The sequence below is a fragment of the Botryllus schlosseri genome, chromosome 10 (assembly GCF_051294905.1).
Source record: "Botryllus schlosseri isolate E-star chromosome 10, Bs_hap1, whole genome shotgun sequence".
NCBI lineage: Eukaryota > Metazoa > Chordata > Ascidiacea > Stolidobranchia > Styelidae > Botryllus > Botryllus schlosseri.
The window spans coordinates 21,242,692-21,263,562 of record NC_137245.1 but is presented as its reverse complement, the minus strand read 5'-3'; the positions used below and the strand labels follow the sequence as shown (position 1 = coordinate 21,263,562).

At 40.7% G+C, this 20,871-nt stretch overlaps 3 protein-coding genes and 2 non-coding genes across 5 annotated transcripts in view; 3 read left to right on the top strand and 2 right to left on the bottom strand.

Annotated features, from left to right (window-relative positions):
- LOC145448107 (lipase maturation factor 2-like) overlaps window positions 1-20,871 on the top strand; it is a 105,578-nt gene that overhangs the window by 43,367 nt on the left and 41,340 nt on the right. The window lies entirely within an intron of this gene.
- Window positions 1-20,871, top strand: part of LOC145448122 (protein yippee-like 3) — an 80,849-nt gene that overhangs the window by 43,376 nt on the left and 16,602 nt on the right. The window lies entirely within an intron of this gene.
- LOC145448269 (uncharacterized) lies at window positions 1,592-19,954 on the bottom strand. Its single transcript, XM_080326629.1, has 15 exons — window positions 19,553-19,954; window positions 19,226-19,477; window positions 19,006-19,135; window positions 16,919-17,054; window positions 16,505-16,639; window positions 12,611-12,780; window positions 10,271-10,394; window positions 10,048-10,207; window positions 8,745-8,920; window positions 7,678-7,867; window positions 5,610-5,742; window positions 4,655-4,788; window positions 4,126-4,291; window positions 3,325-3,466; window positions 1,592-2,509 (listed from the first exon to the last, which is right to left on the bottom strand). Exons 1-15 carry the CDS (start codon window positions 19,669-19,671, stop codon window positions 2,304-2,306), a joined length of 2,373 nt encoding a protein of 790 aa, XP_080182755.1. The 5' UTR covers window positions 19,672-19,954; the 3' UTR covers window positions 1,592-2,303.
- On the bottom strand, window positions 4,335-4,406 carry Trnap-agg (transfer RNA proline (anticodon AGG)). Its single transcript has one exon. It is a non-coding gene; the product is annotated as a tRNA-Pro (tRNA).
- LOC145449267 (U4 spliceosomal RNA) lies at window positions 8,378-8,516 on the top strand. Its single transcript, XR_013918210.1, has one exon. It is a non-coding gene; the product is annotated as a U4 spliceosomal RNA (small nuclear RNA).

Below are 20,871 nucleotides of genomic sequence, written 5' to 3'. Positions count from 1 at the left end.
AGTGGGATGATCAAGACTTCGGAAATATATGTTACTTCCAGTAACATTGGTAGCTTTGTACTATATCAACCTGCGGCCGTAGAGGGAAATTTGTGCGGCCGTGGACACGTAGTTTAATAAGTATGTGTTGGCGGCCGTCGACGACTGCAATTTGAATTTACGAATAACTATAGATTTAAATCAATCTTGAAATTTTCTTCGCGCTGTGTGCGATTAAATGTGACTTCATTTTTCGATTTTAATGTAGTAGGTCCCTTTGGAATTAGAGCCCCACATTACAGTTTCGAACAGCAGAAGGAAATGATGCGCCCCATATAGAAATAACAACTCGGAATCGTGTACTCCTCCCTATATGGGCAATCCTTATGGGTGGCTAGAAATAACAGCATGCAACAAAGTGACTAACAATTGGCCCACCCGAAGATGCATCATCATTTATAACTTGCCCAAAATTTTCGAAAAAAACCTCCATCAACTCTACCGGTGAATCTAATGACATCCATGCGCTGAGAAAGGATAAATGTTTGATAGTAATATGTAATACTAATATTAATCACGAGATTCATTAGTAAATTTGAAAAAAAAATCGCGCTTGGCGCGACAATGTGCAGTTTCATAACATGACCAGTGACCACTCGCGATTTCGGTGCGTATAGAAAGCCTATATGATTAAATATATTAGTCTGGTATTCACCAAAAATGGACATAGACACTCTAACATGGGCATTGGGCGTCCATCTAGCTAGTTCATTACGACTATGCCCTAGAATACGGCCGTAAGCATCACGAGTGGTCGAAATGCGGCCGTAAATGGTAAAAAGGTTGGCAACCCCTGTACTATATGGTTCATATGTTTCTATACGGCCAATCAAGGTTTCAAGGGTTCCACATTGGAAAATGGTCTCGAAACTATAATTCCCGTTGATAAATTAACTGTCAGTGACGAGGAGTGTATCCTTTCAGTACTCGGAAAAATCGTCTTTTACTGCTCGACTCGAATCATTAAAACTATGATTCGATTCAGATTCGAGTACCCTAATGACGATAGGGCTTACCTGGGACTGGACTAAGAGCCGACAGCAGACAAAAAAAAATAGCCAAAACCCACAATTACTTGACGCAGTCAACAAGGGGGAGCTGCTTGTGGTTGCGTAAGTGAAGGATTTTCCAATATTTTATCCGTGTACAGTACATTCTAAAGTGAAGTTCTCACTCAGACCCAATACATAGAAGTATACTCCACAAACTATAACTCCTGCACACTATACAGCTCTCGAAACCGCCATTTCAAAATCGCTATCGTCAAACCAAGTCCTGGTCCTGTACTATCTCCCCACCATCGGTTGTCGCATGCACAATGCACATATATCCGGTGGAAAGACGGGAGAATATCTATTCAATTCATCAATAGAAGAGAACGACACTCCTTTCCGTTCCTCGTGACTTCTGCACATCATAATGAACGTATTAGGCTTAACAGGTGGACAAAAATTTCTAACTTTCCATCTAGATTCCAATCTTTCTCAGTTGATTCTAGGCCTCGTGATTTGAAGAAGTATCACTAAGCGTCGGACCACAGCATATTGCTCTGTTGTCAGTTTACGAAACATTTTATAATTGTGAAATGCTGCATAATTCCGTCGGTATATTAGTATAAAACATCTTATTCACGCACACATATATATGCGCGTCGGACGATAATACTGTCACCATCAATAAGATTATCGCGAAGCATAATGTCGTAAATAGAGATTGTCATAGTAGTCACCGGTGGTAATCTAGTTGAAGTAGAAGTGACGCCGTAACATTATACTCAAGTAAAAACAGAAGTCGTTATATTTCCGAGTATTTTAGGCCCGGTTTTGCCTTAAAAACGAAAACTGTTTAGTAGAAGTAGAAATAGTTTGAAATTATGAATACTTGAGTAAGTATAGTGCGTTTAGCCAATACCTACTCGAGTGCTCCGAAAGTAGGTAAGTATTCTGGGCCTTGTTTTGCCTAAAACTGTTACGTAGAAGTAGCCACAATCATATTCACGTGATTAAGTAGTGCAAGTGGGCATAACCTACTTCCCAAAAAGCAGAAATACTTCGCTACTCAGCACCTCTGTTCTTATGACAATTTCACCTAAAAAAGGTGATGCAAACTTATCACAAAACTGCTACTTTTCAAAATCCAACGTCTAAAATATAACTATTTGAGAAAGTATAGAGTAGAAGAAGGCGAAACCTATTTGAGTACTGCTAAAAAGTAGAAGTATACTTTGGGATACAGACTACCTCCTGTGGTAAATATCACCAAGCCTACATATCAAAGGTCATTCTCGCCGCGTCCTCGGAATGTCGATGGTAGCGAGCTCTGCGGTCTCGCAGCCTGCAAATCAACCTTATCGCAAACGCTAATAGGACCGTGAAAAGTATTGTCAAACAGATTGCGAGAGCCATCTGTCCGCCGTTGTAGTATTTTCCGTGTAGGTAATTGAAGTATTCTTCGTCGATTTCGTCGATATCTGAAAGGAGAAGGCAAACGGGATGAAATAGGAACGCGTTGCGTCGGCTGCGTGTTTCGTGACGAACACATCCTTTAGGACGGTTTAGGTCTTTGGTTGGAATGAAGTATGGCCTATTCGCAACAACTCATGATAGGTGAATGTTGGGAACAGCGATAATCGATGTATTCACGGTCACCAAAAGCAGTCAGTAACGAAATAATATAAGTTTCGCTAATACTCAAGTCGGTTTTTGTAACTTCAACTTACTCAAGCGATAACGTCATAACTTCTAGATTTCTACTAGAACAGTTTTTTTGAAAAACTACCTACTTTATGCACTTTGTATTTGAGACGTAGAGAGTAGTTTTGTGATAAGTTTGAATAACATTTTGGGTAAAATTGGCATACGAACAGAGGTGGTCAGTAGTGAAGTACTTCTACTTTTTCAGAGTACTTAAATAGGTTTTACCTACTTGCACTATTTACTCTGGTCATTGTGATTTTATACTACTTCTACTTGAGAGTATTGAGTATATGGACTAAACTAGGCCCAGAATACATATTTAAGCACTAGGAAAACGTTGCTTCTACGCTGACCACCTCTGCCACTATCGTTTGTTTGTTTGTGGTATTCTTGGTGTTTTTCAATTAAAATGGTCATTGACACCAAGCCGATATTCTTTAACGAGATTCCGTATCTGCCGACTTGTAGCACGACCCACTTCAAGGCGTTTTGGGACACCAATCACGCGGATCAGGTGGCGAGGAGGAGTCTAATGCCAATGCCCTTCTATCGTTAACGTTTTGCTGACAAACTACGTGGTGAAGCGAACCTTCGTCTGGATTTGGCAGGGCGTCGTCGTCACTTTGACAAACCAAATCTTCGGGACGTAAATCGTCTGAAGTCCTGGCATGGATGTGCCATGGCCTCATGCACGTGAATCGAATCTCGTTCGTAGGGTCTTCGTCTTCGAGCTGATATAAAGTACTTTATCGTTATGTGTGTGGGGGAGGAATCGATAGAGGGAGAGAATTTTCTCTTCTTCAAACAGAAATACATACCGGGACGAACAGCAACAACAACGTATTATAACGCGTACACAGTATTCGGTATCGGATAGAAGTAGGAAGCGGTGATCGATTTGAATTTGGATGGGCGAGAGATTTCGTAAACTTCGTATCATCCCATGCCAGTGATCAGAGGCGAAGCCTTGATGAAAATTTGGAGGATCGTATTTTCGAAATCCCGCGATGGGGTGCCAAATCTTTCAACGAATATGTGGCGTCAATAGACACTGTGACGTCGTGAAAATAGTTGACGTCACAGATTCCAAGTCCAAAATTCGAGGATGGCGGAAACAATATTTACATTTGATCGGACAATGTAATTAATTTTTCAGTCTTTTACCTTATTGTTTCGCACCCTTTAGGATTGTGACTCGCTCTATAGTTGTTGTCGTGGTAAACGGGTTGGCTCTGTGACTTTGATGAGTCACGGGATGGTTTGATGTCATGAAATAAATAACAGGGGCCTCTATGAGTCTCTCTGTATTATGGGGAAGCTCATAAGTATCCTTGGCCAACTGCAACATAGGCTATCAAGTCCCACCGAAATACGGTGTACTGCACAGTACCTCTTCGATCCATTCTTTGAACCATCTTAAATTACAGTCGCAATACAATCTGTTTCGCCAGAGTTCAATGACTAATTTCTCTCTTGGCAAATCGTTGAAGACTCCGTTCGGCAGCTCCGCGATCAGGTTTTGCGTTAAATCGAGGTTGACTAACTTGATTGCACCCCTGTGAAAGATGACAGTTTGACAATAAAAAAAAATATCGACGCGGGCTCGTCCGGGATTTGAACCCGGGACCTCTCGCACCCTAAGCGAGAATCATACCCCTAGACCAACGAGCCGCACGTTCTGACAGCGCTGTGGAGTAAATTCGTTTTACCACTGACTCCAAACACTTATTCCTACTCCAGAAATTTTCCCGGTATATATTTATTCGCCAGTTCAGCTATTTGGAATACTTCGCGGAAGAGGAGGATGTGATTGATTTATGATTTCTTCAAAGTGTTGTTATAGAACAGGGGTCACCAACGCGCGGCCCGTGTGTAATCAGATAACATCGACCCCAATATGAAGAATATCACGATCTTACTTGAATGCGTCTGCCTCAATTTCGACGATTTTATTGTGACCCATCATCAGTCTGCTCAAATCCGGTACCCCTCCAAAGGTATGGTTGGGTATTGAAGCAATGAAATTGTCGCTCAGTTCCAGCAGTCCCAGTTTCTTAAACGTAAAATACTCGACATGTTTCATCGGCACTTGACAGCGAGCTTGTGTGTACTGTATCGTATATACATACACTGTATAAACCCTGTAATTTGGGATGTTATTCATGCATGTTTTAGATGTTGCGATGAAACAAATTGAGGTTTCAGGGCCACTACGTTGTGAAAAAAGTATCGAAACTATGATTCTCGTTGATAATATGAATTCAAGTGAAAAGGAGCGCCTAGTTTTAGTACTTCAAAAAACATCCCTCACTAGACTCGAATCGTTACAATTAATACTCGATTCGGGTTCGAGTACTAGAATCATTATCACCAGCCCTACTAGTTGTAATACATGTGACGTCATATCACCTGAACATCTTTATCGTCAGCGGCGTGCGATTGATTTGAACACAGTAAAATCACGATCTAAATCTGCGCTCGGAAACGAAGTACTTCCGTTTTTCATGGTACTGAAGGATGCATTTTCTAAATTCTCTCTTCTCGTAATCAATTAGTTTTTAGAAGATGCATCCACCGGGAGAGATTGTGAAGCCGAATCGTTTTTATTTCTCATTTTTAACTTTAGCGACTTATCTACCAATAGGCTCCGCCTTGCAATGTGATCGTCGTAAGCAGTGTCTCAAAAAGCGTGTAAGCGGGTCGTGCTATACATGGCGGCAGCCACGGAATCATAATAAAGAATATCGGCCTGGTGTAAATGACCATTGTAGTTGAAAAACATCATGGATACCACAAACACGAACAACAACTCCAACGACTGCATTTTGACCACCTCGTACACCCCGTCCCTCACCGCATTGGATACATATTTACCTCAGAATTGATCAGCGGGACTGAATACAAACTGAGGTTCCGTAGCGATACGACGTATGGATCCAGCCCGGCCAAACAGCGCGGGTCAAAGCCGGTTACCGGATTCGGCCCGATGATCAGAACTTGCAATTGCCTGTTGCAAAAGGGGGATGATGTGAGTTCGCGTTGGCGCTTGTTCGGTGGTCCACACTGCGAAGGGTAGTAGAAAGTAGCTTGGGAACGTGGGTGAAATAACTCTTTTATCACGTTAACTGAATATTTTTTTCGAACTTGGCACCTATTTGCAGTGTCGTCAGTACGCCAAGTTTTTGTTGCAATCAAATCCGTGGAAAGTTGCATTTCTTTTTCCCAGAAGTTGCAGTAAAAAGTAGGACTTATTTTTCACAAAAGTTGCACTAAAAAGTTGCATTTATGGACAGGTTCTTTGAAATTATTAGGGCATGAGATACTTGAATCGATCCGTATCCAAGGCACCATAGCAAAATTCAGTGTCGGCAACTTCAACGAAATGAATAGCCTGGAAAAATTGACACAGTGAAAATATAATTTTCGGCGGTCTAGCCTGAATGTACGTGAAATCAGAAGGTACGTCAAATTTAAACGACTGTGAAATAATCGAACGATCTATTTACATACAGTGCAAATTATTTCCAGTAAAAAGTTAGTTGCACGAAAAATTGAAAAAACGTGCAAATTGTTGCATGAAAAATCGAAAGAAGTTGCCAAAAGTTGCATGAAAAATCGAAAAAGTTGTAAAAAGTTGCATGGAAAAATGGAGAAAATTTGCAAAAAGTTGCAATATAAGATTACTCGAAACAGGTTAAAATACCATATTACGTAACTTATGAGTATTTAGGAAGCTGCCGGAAGCTGTAAAAAGTTGTAAAAGTTGCAGAAACTCACCCTAGTCAGCAGTCATTTTGCATTAGGTATTTACTAATTAGTCACAAAGATCTATCTTGTGGCCACCTGCGATCAACTGCTAAACGTATGCGATCCCTCGATCAAATCTACTTTTTGTAATATTTTTACTTGATTTTTTTTTTCAAACCTTGAATTTTCTACTTTTGCTTGTAGTCATGCGTTTGAAATCGCTACTTCTCCTTGTAATTGAGTACAAATTCACAGAATTACTTCTAGTCGATCGGCAATGCTGACTGCTTTGACCAACTTTGAAAATAACTTGCTGTACCGATCGAACCTCGCGCACCAAAAGTGACTGTGCACAGTGATATGATGGGATGACAGACGATAATTTTGTTACGAGTCAGGGATTTATAGACTGCAGGCAACACGCGGGTCATAGTCAAAACATAACGAGGCTGGGCAACTATTTATATGTAATGGAGTGACTCTGTAATCTAACCAGGGCTGTGGAGTCGGAGTTGGTGGAGTGGGAGTTTCACTAATTTTTCCTTAATGGAGTCGGAGTCGGAGTTTGTGCAAACGCTCCTGACTCCGACTCCGACTCCAACTTCTATATTATGAAAGAAAGGGCTTTCAAAGGACTCTTAAAATTACTCATAATAAATATAATAGGATATGTGTACCAACAATCATTGTTATTAGTAACGATAATGATAACATTGGACAATATTTGCAAATAGCAATTCAGTTGCACAGAGGAAGAACATTGCAAGATGCATCTTCGTGACCAACGCAAAAGTGCTGATGCAATCACATATTGGTGCAATTTTTGGAATAATGCCATGATAACGCGAAAGAGTAAATAAATCGTTAGGTTTTGTGAGTGACAACAGTCGCTATATTGAAAATGTCTGGAGTCGGAGTCGGAGTTGGAGTCGATGGTAAAATTTACCGACTCCACAGCCCTGAATCTAAATGCCCATTTACCCCAGATTAGCGATAAAAATGAAGTAAACAACACTATTCGAAGTCATTAAGCCGGAAAATCGCACATTAAACCTAGCTTCCATGGCTCACTCTCGGCTATACGCCGATGCTGTCTGAAAATCAACAGAACGTGGATAGTTTCGGTTTTTGCATTTTAGCATTAACAAATTGCACAGGGTCAACCTCGCGAAAATGCCTGTGTATTGCAACAAACCTGTTGTTGATGAATAAGTCCTTAGGAATGGTCCGCAGCTTGTTATGACTGATCTTCAGGGTCTTTAAGTTCGGAAAGCTCTCCAGATGCTCTTTATTCAACACTTCAAGATCGTTGTTTTCGATCCAGAACATTTTCATATTCGGAAATGAGATATCAGAGTCGGGCAGTATGGTTTTAAGGCCACATCCTGATAAATATGTAGAAGCTAAATAAGGTATTAACGCTATATAAGCCAAAACCTAACTTGAAGCCTACACCGACCGAATATGACGCAGCTCTATAGATATAATCTGAGTTATTTTTATGCAGTAAACTACTATCATATGAAGTGATAAAATTAGTCGGCGTTTTCACCCAAGTAGAAGTAGAAGTAGAAGTAACTCCACAAATTTATTCTCAATTACAAGTAGAAGTAGCTAATTCCGACGCCAGTCAAAACTACTTCAAGTGAGAGTAGAAAATGAAAGCATGAAAAATACTCAAGTATGTATATTGTATAGCTTCAAAATGTGGCTTTTGTCGAGGTTAACTACAGTAATGGGCTGGGTATCCTTGCATTGTCTAGCTCCCAGCACTCCATACGGAGACGTCACGATATAGTCAGCACGAGAATCCATCCTCGTGGACGATTGCGTAATCACCACAAATGATAATAATGATTTAGAATGTAGGCCTCATTCTTATTGTGTAAGGAGTTATCTTTGTGCAGCGGCAGTACCATGACCGATGAACGTATCGTGAGGTGTGGTTATTGCTAATTGAAAACTATTACCAATACCCCGCCCAGAGCACCTCTTGGGGTTATCTAGGGCAATTTCTGGAGACTTCCGAGGAAGTCGCGCTATCACGAATAACTTACTTCATCTGGCGCTGCGCTAATGGCCCGAACTTCGCATTTACATTATGAACACAGAGCTATCCAAGTGTTGAAGGTTACAAGTTGACAGAGACGGAATGAAAATAAAGAATATCGGGCTGGTGTAAGTGACCATTGTAGTTGAAACACACCATGAATACCGCAAACAACTACCACAACAATAATAGAGTTATGGGTCGATACGTACCTTCCAAATTCAATATCTCCAAACTCTGGTATTTGGCTAGTGAGCTAATGCTCAGCGACCGGATGTTGTTTTTGTACATCCGGAGATGTTTGACGTCTTGCCTGATGTCTTCAGGAAACGCTGACAGCCCGGCCTTTGAACAGTCGACAACTGGGAACGATCGGCCAAGCCACCACCTGTGGATGCACGTTGGGACTTTGTTATGATTTCAACATTTACTGAGCAGTGTTGCGGACTGGTAATCATGCATATGTAGAAGTGGTCAGTAACTGAGTACTATACTATCAGTTACTGAGTACTATACTATCAGTTACTACTTATTCGGGTGTTTATGTTTTTACAACCACATCTAACATTTTCAATGCATAACTCCATATACTTTTTACACTTCAGATTTTGTGAAGTTGAGAATAGTTATGGGATACGCTTGTATCACTTTTCTGAAATCACTACTTGAATTGTCATGACAAGTGGGCGAAATAGTCACTGTATCGCGGAACCTGAATATATTTTCGAGAACCACACCATTTTAGAGTGTTGTTGGTCATTTGGCGTTCGTCGTAAACATGTAAGCTGCAATTTCGAAAGCGGTCACCTCCTATCAACTGCCAAAAGTATGCGACTTGTCGTGCGTGCTACTTCTACTTGCAATTGAGTGGAAATGTACGGCATTACTTTTACACGAGTAGCAACGCTCACTATACTGTACCTTTGTACCTGAGTTACTCTATAGTCTATAAGTATTAAGCTATCGGTATCTTTATCTGTCTTTTGGGTAGTTTTCAAACCCCAACCAGGTTTAAATCCTTCCAGGGTCGTTGAACGTATACGGAATTCTGTGGCGAGACAGCGTAGTGGTATATTCCACAGCTGCAACGCCAATGGGCTGCGGGTTCGAGTCCGACTGAGGTCGACTCAAGAATTCCTACATAAGTGTTGGAGGTTTATCTAGGCTCCTCCTCGCCAGCTCATCCGCGTAAGCGGTGTCTTACGAAAAGCCTAAAAGTGGCCGTGCCACACGTCGGCATCAGTTACGTAATAAAAATGAAGAATATTGGCCTGGTGCAAATGACCATAGTAGTCGATAAACACTATGAATACCACAAACAAATAAATATACGAAAATATTGTTTGCGCCCCGAAGGTTTACTATTTTCGCTTTTGGTATATCACCTGGTTGTGAGAATGTGTTTGCTGAAACCAGGATATTTTTATATGATATTGTTAGACGCTTAGCGTTAGCAACGAGTATAGAAAATTGAATCTTAGAAGTTCAAAGAATCTTAAGGAAAGTTATATGAACCTTTTTCGTCCTCGTGCGATGGAGCTCGAATTGAGACCAAAGTGGTACTGACTCCCATTCAGGTGGTAGCAGTCACATTTCACAGGACATATTGTAATCTTGTCGGCATCTTTTTTCGAAGGGACGCCGGTCGCATTTCCGGTATCACAATCCGTTTGTCCTGTTTGCGACGTAGATGATGGCGTCGCAATTAAACTTATCGTTTGTGATATCTAAAATGTACCTCCAGTCCAATCCTTATCATTCGGAAGACAAGTTATGTCATGTGCGCTGATGTCGTGAAACATTTTGCCTCTGTTCCGTGCGGGTTGAGCGCAGGTAAATTCCAATTCGTCTCTGATACCGACCTAAATGTCCATACATTGCGGAATAGCGAATGCGTTGATGATGATTCAGACTTAATAAACGGATAGATGTATAAATGCATGTATGAATATATATGTACTGCTTATATGTAATCGGAAATATGATCTGTCTTTATTAAAGTTTCCTCCCTCCACCAAACAGTAGCAGCCCAATCCCCGCATGTGCTTTTTATCTTGCGTTTTCCACAGACCTAATGCCACAGCAAATGTATACAGCATCTGAATGCGAGTCAAAAAGGTGACTTGTGAGACTGACCGACACGAGAACGATTGTTTGGAAAGCATATCGTTGTAACATGGCACAGAGTTATGGGTAGGTAGGTATTAGGGGGGATGGGCTTAGCTACTTGGCTTTTTGGCCCAGGACGATAACTAGCGATTATTCACGCCTATACCAATGGTTTATGACTCTTCATATAGCCCTTCCACTTGTTATCGTGAATTCGATGACTGGCCATATAGTTATGGGCTTTGTGATCCAATAATAATAAATAGGACAGTTCTTCACCCCTGAACTTCAGATAGTTACTATGTTATGTTGTAATAGGCACAGAAAGCAGACAAAAAGTGCCAAATTATCGGAATCTTGCCATAAATCCTAAGTATATATATGCGATCAAGTTATAAAATATAAGTCGTTTCGAAAATCCCGCTTGGGACGCTCAGAATCTTGCCGTCGTCAACACGCGTCTCTCGATACAGAAGTTGGGTAACCCTGGGCAGTTGCGGTCAGTAACGAAGTAGGCTGCTTCTACTTTTTCGGAGTTATCAAGTAAGTTTAGCCTACTTGCACAACTTACTCAAGTGAATATGTTTTCAAACTACATTTTTACATTTTTATATACCTAGGATTTTGTAAAATAGAAAGTGGTTTTCGGATAGGTCTGCATCATGAGTGAAATTGTTATACTTTCCGACGTCCTTGACTTACCAATAGTGCGAATAACATGCTCGCAGCGCTAACAACCTATACGCACCCAAAAATTATATTTTCGTTGCTGTAAACAAGATACTATTATTTCGTCACGCAATAGTTCTATGGTTCTCACTGTGCAGATAGCTTTCGATTTTGTTTCGATTGACTAAAACAAGGTACTATTATTTCGTCATGCAATAGTTCTATGGTTCTCATTGTGCAGATAGCTTTCGATTTTGTTTCGATTGACTATTGCCTCGCTGTAAATGTCTGTAAAAAAATGATACTCAGAAGTGGTTATTCGATTTGAGCATAGGTTGGAGTATCTGATGTCGATTATCTCGAATTCCACATTGCCAATCCCTACTCCTAAGTCGGCGGTACTGGATTCATCAACAGCCAGGCATGCGCGCCTGGTACCATCCCGCTCGTAACAACAGAACAATCAACAGTCAACACCAAAAAGATGCAGTCTAGAAATAAAATCACTGGTCCATTATACCAGTGGTTCTCAACCTTTTTGACCTCGCGGATCGGTAAAACTTCAAAACAAATGTTGCGGACCTTAAGTAATTACGACACATGTGTACAACTCAAAAGCATATATCGGAGACTATATTTATTGATGCCGTTTCATATCAGACGTTTTATGTGCTGATGCTATCAAAGGTTCTGTTGATAACAATAAACTTGAATTTGATTGTAACGTATATTTAAAAAGAAATGCAACTGCTTTTTGCAACCGTCTATTACACTGCACTGGCGAAAATTAACCAATTTTATTTAAGAAGCCTTTTAGCTTTCAAATAGAACTGGTCTTAAAAGAGTAGAAGGTTACTTCTAAAAATTTTACTACAGCATTGTGACGAATGTCAAGTCGAAAGTAAACCACGAACTCGCTGTATTGGGACACCATTCATATTAATAGCTTTCAAATTTCTAAATCAATTCAAAATTTCCTGTTTCACGTCTCATATTATTGGACAAGCGTCAAACATTTTGAATATTTGTATTGTATCATATGAGATATAAAATTCCAATATATTTCGCGGAACGACAAGAAAGTTACCATGGACCGTCGACAGAGAACTACTGCATCATAGAGCAAACAAAGAAAACGGCATCCACAGTATCCAGATTGCTTGGAAAGAAATAGAAGCCCTTCATTGCCGAGTGTCTATGTACATTGTACATGTACCACTTGTACATGACTGCTTGACGGAATGTTTGGTAGTAACGACACGATGACCTCAAATGTGAAATATAGAAAATCTGTACTCACATCAGCAAGCCATGTCTTCAGCCACAGCAATTTGCAATCACACCTCACAGGATTCTCATAAAGATTCACGTACATGCCGGAGTTCTGATCGCCCATTTGGCGGAAAATGTTTTCCGGCAGGGTCGAAATATTATTGTTCGACAGTTCAAGAAAAATCAAAGCTTTTGCACCTGTTCAATATATCAGGACAGGTAAGTGCGGGATTCGTTCTCGGTTAAACTTTCGTTAAATAACATCAGCCTGTTTTCATAGAAATTGGTTAAGTCCAGTGACGTGCGGTAAAATGAGACAATGGGACAGTGCCTCACCTGTCGTCAGGAGAAGTAAAAGAAAATTGTGAAAACCCTCGATGATTATTGATATTTTTCATCGATGTTCATAAATAACTAAATTTGAACATTTTTTCACCCAACATCATCAATTTGCATAATTATAATTCAAAAATACAGCGCTAAAGGAGAGGTGAGGCACAGGTGAGGCACGCGCGGGTCGTGCCTCACGTGCGACAATGCAATTCATCATAAACAGCTCGGAATTCATAATAACTTGTATCAATCAAATGCTATCATCGCACTGATTCCGAAAATCTAAATCTTAACAGCGTCAGAGCACCAGAACCCCCTCAAAATCGCCAAGGAATGTGACATTCGGCTTATTACAGACAATGCCATCGCAGAGAAACAATAGCCAGGTGAGGCACGAACGAATCTGCCTCATGCACTATTCGCTAACAATCGGACAATTGCAGCGCAGTGAAACGCGCTATCGATGTCGGAGATCAACAGTGATAGCTATACTTACTAGACATTGGGTAATCGTGATTAGTGATCGTAATCGATTACGACGATTACAGCATTTCCAAGTAATCGTAATCGCAATCGATTACATTCGAAAAAAATCCGAAGTAATCGTAATCGATTATATCACATATCTAATCGATTTCTTGGTGAAAGAACGATTACATTTTATTTGTAAAATGACTATTGACTGAAACTGAACAGTGAACTAGGAAGAGTGCGATATTATACCATGTTATTGGTAGCAGAGGTCGGCTTTTCAAGCGCCGCTGCTCATTATCACGTCACAAGCATTAGCTTTGCTCGTCGATGATTACGTAACGAATCAACCACACATCGTAAATATATAGTCGATGTATATGTAGTCGTGTGATTCTAAGAATCGTCGGCATGCTGTATATCAGGTTAAAAATATACTCCCGACATCACCACCTAACAGCAAAATAATAAACACCACTCTGCCAAGTTTTAAATATTAACGTTTCTATAGATGTTTGGTTATGTAGTTTTACTGTTGCTTTTTGGCGATGAGTAGGCCTATGACCACGTTCACTGGACAAAGATTCGAAATTTTGTACTCTTCAAATATTACGATTTCCACATCAAATCGTTACAAATCAACGGCTGCTGATATAAATCATGATGAGCTGTTCTTTGCTGTTGCGAGTAAAGGCAGTTCGCAATATCTGCGTTAAATGGATTGTAGGCAATATGCATGCGTAAATGCGTATGCTCATTGTTCAACTGCGAGAAATATGATGCAATATTGCAGACTTTTATGTTCAATTTATCTTATTCTAATATGCCCCTACTTGAAACAGGCACCAATCGGTATTTCGCAATTCTTTACCGGGGCCTACGATAAGCTATCGTATGCCCCGTCTTTACTCAACATTTGAATCTGCCGCCATAGCCATTCGCTTATACACAGTGTTAGCGTGCGTTGTAGCTAGAATCAGGACCGAAACAGCAGCCCCCGTAGGGTGATCAATCAAATGTCTGGGGGCGATCCCCCCATACCTCTCGTTTACGATCGACCTTGTCACAACAACTGAAAGACACGTTTGAGACAATATGCATTCGGTGTGTAATCATTAATTATAACATCTTCGGACGGGCCCGTTGATATTATTGCTTTGTTGCACGTACGGTTGCATTTAAAACAAAAATCAATTTAAACAAACATGTTTAAAACAAGGCCCTTGTTTTAAACATGCTTTTTAACGTTTTTTGTTGTTTAAAAGGCCCTTGTTTTAAACATGTTTTTTATTGCTTTGTTTTTGTTTTGGCCATGACGTCACTAATATTTAGTCGTGACGTCACAGTGGATTGACGTTGGCAATTGAAAATATACGATAAACATGGCTCTCTCGACGAAAACGGCTTCCGACCACTGTCATAAACAGACTAAAAATATATTTAACCAGGTCTTCACTGTTATGCAGCATTTTTCTGGTCGGCGGTAATCATCATCAGAACACCCATTCCGTACCAATGATCAATATCTACATGCTAAAACTGTTGCACCGACGAGGATTTCGAGGTTTCCAGCCATCTCACATCGGATACATCGACCATTATGGGTGCAAGTCGTCCGTGGGCTCATACTACATGGTCTTTCCGACGTATTTGCACACTTGCGGTATAGTTAGACAACGTTTGAAAAAAAACAGTTTTTTTAAAGGCATTTGTTTAAAACACTGTTTTAAACAAACTGTTTTAAAACACCGTTTGTTTTAATTGCATCCCTAGTTGCATGTTGTTAATGTGCTATCGCCCGCCTAGTCAAAAGATATTGGAGTCGCTCAAACGTAGCAGACTAAACTAAAGGAAAAAGGTATTTCGTGAGACGCATACACAAATTGTCTTTTCTTCGCGGGATGTATCATTTTCCTCTATGGGTACACCGGGTGGCATTGTACTGCGGGGCTTATGTTAGGATAGGACTATTCGTCGCGCCCATTCAGCGCAGCTATGGACAATGGAAACGGGACAGTGGACACATATACATAGACGTTTCGATCAAGATCTTTCTTTGGTAGCACATGTTCGCCATATGTCTGTATATGTCTTGGTGTGTCGTGGCGCGGTAGTGGTCGGCCCCGAAATGTCGATTTCTATAAATTATGCATATTATTTTCTTGATGGGGAGGGGTATGCATATTAAAATCAAGATAGCGAGCGACATGAAATCGCGAATCGCGAGGAAAATTTTCAAGTTAACTTATTCATTCAAAAATACTGTATAACTTATTTTGATTTACGAAATAATTTGACCCCCTTTGAGCTCGCCCACCACCGAATAAGGGGGTTTGTGTGCGGCCGTTATTGCCCTTTTTAGAGTACAAATCGTCGGGTCTGAGAAATCATCATCTCTAAAGTTGGGTAATGGCATATATACGAACGAAATTGTTCTCTCATGAGGCCTTTTCATCGCAAGTTATATTTTCTTCCAATATGTCTGCAAAAATAAATAGAAAAAGAAAATGTAATCGTGAGTAATCGTGATTACTTTTCAAATGTAATCGTAATCGTTATCGACTACTTCCAGATTAAGCTGTAATCGTAATCGCAATCGATTACATTCACAAAGTAATCACGCCATGTCTGATACTTAGGCTACATAGCGTGCGTTGTCGCTGTTTGTGGTCGTTATAACGTTTTCGACAGCAATAGTCATTCAAACCAGGTCGATATTTTATGTTATGATTCCATATTTGTATTTGCCGGCTAGTAGCCCATCCCACTTCTAGGCTTTTGTAAGACACCGATTGGAACAGATGGCGATTAGTATAGCCTATAGTTAGGCTGCGTGTAAAGCGGCGTTAATGTGATAAGAACAGGTCGCTAACTTAATCAGCTAACCTTGTAGGTTTTATACAAAGAAAACGCTCTCGCCTACTTGTTTCTCTTGCTTGTTGTCATTCACGTGTTTGTGTGTATTTATTAGGTAATTTACGTGTGTGTGGGGGGGGGGGGGGTCAGTGCCTCACCAGCCATTAACCTCACCGCACGTCACTGGTTAAGTCTGTAGTGGAATTTACAATTGACACCTTGAAGTCTTAATCAAAGTCGCTCCTTAATTGATGTGACTTACCTTCAAAGGCATTCGCGTGAATTGTGTTTATCTTGTTTGCATTCAGAGCGATCAGCTGCAGATGGGTGTTATTCACGAATGCGTGTTCCGGCAACTCGCTGATATTATTGTGGCCCAGATTCACCGTATACGATGCTACACAAAATAACATACTTTGACAGCATAGCTTCCAAAAGAAGATTACCGTAAAGTGTGAATTTTTCAACCACATGAATTAACAATAAACTGTACTGTACACTCCGGCTATTTTTCAAGCCTATAATACGTATTCCGCGTATATATCTATATAACAAAGTAGCCTACTTTACGTAGCAACTGCCTAGAATTTATATCATCCCGTATAGTCAATTATATGTTAGGTGCTGTGACTGCTGTTATATTCATGATGATCATTTCAACACAAAACATATTTACCTGGCATATCGCTCACGAACTTCGGGACGGACGTCAGGCCACAATGGGCCAGGTCTAGAGACATCAGTTGGTGTCTTATGGTCGAAAAGGCACTGTCAGTGAGTTCCACGATTGGATTGCCAGCCACGGTTAGAAACTGTATTGACAATGAGAATGGCCTTGAACGTCGTTAGCTATTGGTCATAGACGCAATCTACACAAGTCCACACAAGTCACAAATATACATAGACGTCGATATACCGGCACTCACTCAGCAGTTTGGTGAGTTGCACGAAAATGCAGGTTTGTATGAGAGCCGTTATAAGCATGCATTCACATTAGACGAGATGTATGAACTTTCAGATGACTATAGGAGTATGAGGCTACGGACGATTTGCACCGGATATAGTCGACGTATAGGCCTATACGAGAACATTCGAAATGGCCGTCAATACAACAGTTATAGCACGTCGATATAGATCAGTGGTTTCCAACCTTTTTGGCTTCGCGGACCCCTTTTGACCGTCACGGACCCTCGCGGACCCCCTCAAGTTTTAGTTCAATTTTAGCTCTATGGTGCAACCTTCATCTGTCTCGTGCAAATATGAACTGAAGGCTTGTGATAAACGGTAAAATAATGATTTTTCTTGAAGATAACATCATACTATTTATGTAAAAATTGGTGGACTTTTAGTATTTCAAAGCTAGTTTTGCTGCTGTATTTCTGTCTTGAAAATCCGCGTCTTCGTTTTGATATGAACGAGGAGTGCCGAAAACCATTTCCGCAAAGATAGATGGAGGCTAATGCAATATTAACGCATAACGCTTCCAACGATACTTTTGGCACCAAAATGAAGAAACACATATTTTATGAACATATCACGTCCAGCATCTAGCGCAGGGACGGGGAACATACGGACCGCTGGCCGGATTCGGCCCGCTACGGCATTTTGATCGGCCCGCAGAGAGTTCCTACCGTCAAAGTGAAATCCTACAGACAATATAGACAATATTTATGCTCCAAAGGATGCGATCCAAGTTTTCCAACCAGAGAAAGACTGTCATGAAACGACTTGTTCTGCTCGGGTTTACATATATATTTACGAGCAAACATTTTCGACCATGAACAATTGAACATTAACAAGACAAGGCTGCCTACCAATAGAACTAGTGGTATGAATGTCAGGGTTGGAGCGTAATGCTTTAATAGCAACGAAACACTCCTTGTTCATCAAAAATTAGCCATATCGATAGGGCATCCGCAATAAGAATGCGCAAAATCTGATAGCCGTGCTTTAAGAGCAGGTATATCATTGTCTGATTTATGACGAGTGTCAGCCGAAAATATTCGGGTCCATTTCAATATGAATATTCAATTGTATTAAAGTCCTGTACCTCCAAGAAGCTGCTCCCTTCATTGGGACAAATTATGGAAATACTTCGTAAATTTTTATTTCAAACGACTGTTCCTAATTTGATGAGACTGACAACTTCAAATTGAGAAGGTTTTGCAGACATTACGAAGTCACCCTGATTGACGTTATATCTCCGTATTTTTTTTTCCATAAACCCCAACGAAACGTCTCTAAACAGCACTATGTTTGTATCAGCAGGTTATTGGGAAATTGGCAATGAAAATGAGTTTCCACACTACGATATAGTCCATGTCAGACGATTATTATGATGATATGAGTCATGAGGTTTCAGCAGTTGTGGTGCGAAACTGCCTCATGCTTTCTCAAATTAAAAAATAAAATAACAATTAGGTTATCAGCCATTTAAAAAATTTAGAGGTCTCGCGGACCCCCTGAAATTGCTTCGCGGACCCCCGGTTGAGAACCGCTGATATAGATCATTGGTACGGAATGGATGTTTTGATGATGATGACCGCCGACCGTACCAATTGTCAATATCAATCCATTGTGATGTCCCAATTAAAGATTCGTGGCATCATTGCTAACAAACAACAACAAAGAAAAACAATGAAAAATATGTTTTAAAAAAGAGCCATGTTTTAAACATGTTTGTTTTGAATTGATCTTTGTTTTAAATGCAACCATACAGATGACTATACCAAGCAGGAGATATGCGCCATGCTTTCATCTCACCGATAATGCATCAGCCCCATCGAAATCACCTTCCTTAATTGCAGTAATTTTGTTTCGAAATAGATTCAAAGTAGTCAGACTTTTGAAAACATTGAACAGGGGGGTCGGAATTCTTACGAGATCGTTGAATCTGAGAACGAGCGGAATTATGTTACCAACTATATGCTTAAACTGGGCGGCTGTACGTATGTACGTTGTCCGTTGTATACTCGCGTCTTACCCCAAGTATATATTGGTCACTTTGGAACTAGAGCTGTTCACGGGAGGAAACGAGGATATTCTGTTTTTTCCAAGGTCGATTGTTCTCAGTTTACTAAAGCGGAGTACTGACGAGGTGTCGAACGTTGTGAGTACATTTCGCGACAGTAACAAACTCATGATTGAATCGTTGAACTGAGTGTAATTAAACGAGCTTCGACTGAGATTGGAGCAGTTCACGAGTGGCGGGTTCCAGTCGGGTCCCGTAAGATATCTAAACAGTTGAACCACACATATCTTGAAACAATGTGCAACATTTTGTCGGTATTGTTGCAATAAATTTACATACCGCAAAGACGCATCAGCTTGCTTTCCAACGTAAATACATCCACCGGGATATTTAGTACCTTCGCCAGTGGCCAGGTGAATAATGACGCATGATAGCATATATTTTATGACTACACTCATGCTAATACTGGCTGCTCTACTAAATGGCTGCTCTACTAAAATACAAGCTTTCGTGGTAACGGGCAAAGATACAAGGCCGATGACGTTACAGTGCAGTGTTATTCACGCGCTTGGGCCTATAGTGCTCGCTGGCTCGCATCGCTGCGCTTCTGATACGCTTTTGCGTTTTGGCACGAGCATGCCAGTAGCCGCTAAACATGACCCTCCTCGAATAAGCCTCCATCGCTCGCATAAGGCTATATGTGATGTGGTTGATAATTCTGGAATTGGAAGTCGTGCTTACAAGTATGAAATCGGCCTTCTGTACTAAAGTGCTGATAAATGTGAATGCGATACGTCAGTGGAGTTCGCAAATAGTATGGCATGAGTGAATGAAAACAGCGCTTCGTAAGGTAAACAGATCATTCGTTCAGTAAACAAATCAACTTTTGACATCACGATGCCAAAACATCTCAGCGAGTATATCATATCGGCTTTCAACGATTCATCAAATCACCTAGATTTTAATCGAGGGGATGTTATAGCACGGAGTACCTACACGTAGCCATGCAGCTCATTCGTGAATACAACTTGTGAAGCGATATTGAGCCTGCTACGATAAATTTACTTCAATGTCGACGACGCCGGAACTATCGAGCTGACTCGAAATGTTATAATTTCCTATCGTTTTCTTTTGGTAGCTTCGGCTGGGCTTTACTTGGAAATATTATCCATTACCACCTGACGTGTATTAGACCTAACCCTGCACAGCAATACATGTTCCCGATACAGAGGAGATTGACATTGGTTATCGGCTGATGAAAATACATGACGCTGTTCGTGTTCAACGTTCAATCTATTCAAGATTTAAGACCGTAGCGACAACATGTAATGTGACAGTTATGTACCTCAGACATTGTTACGATACAGCAGGGGTCGCCAACTCAAAACGGGTCGCGGGCCACTTTTCGAATTTTGTCGCGTCCGCGGGCCGCATGAATTCAATTTCAGTATAAAGTAGGCAACCACGTCTTAAAACCCCACGTCAGTACCACGCTGTGCTACCTAACTTAGGCGATGGGTATAGTGACCACAAAAGAAGTAATATTTTCAGCAATGAGATTACAACAAAGGATCACTGTGATCAATTTCATTTTATTTTGAACTCTGATCTGTGCACGATACCTGGAAACGCTTTGGGGGGGGGGGGCTAGCTAGATA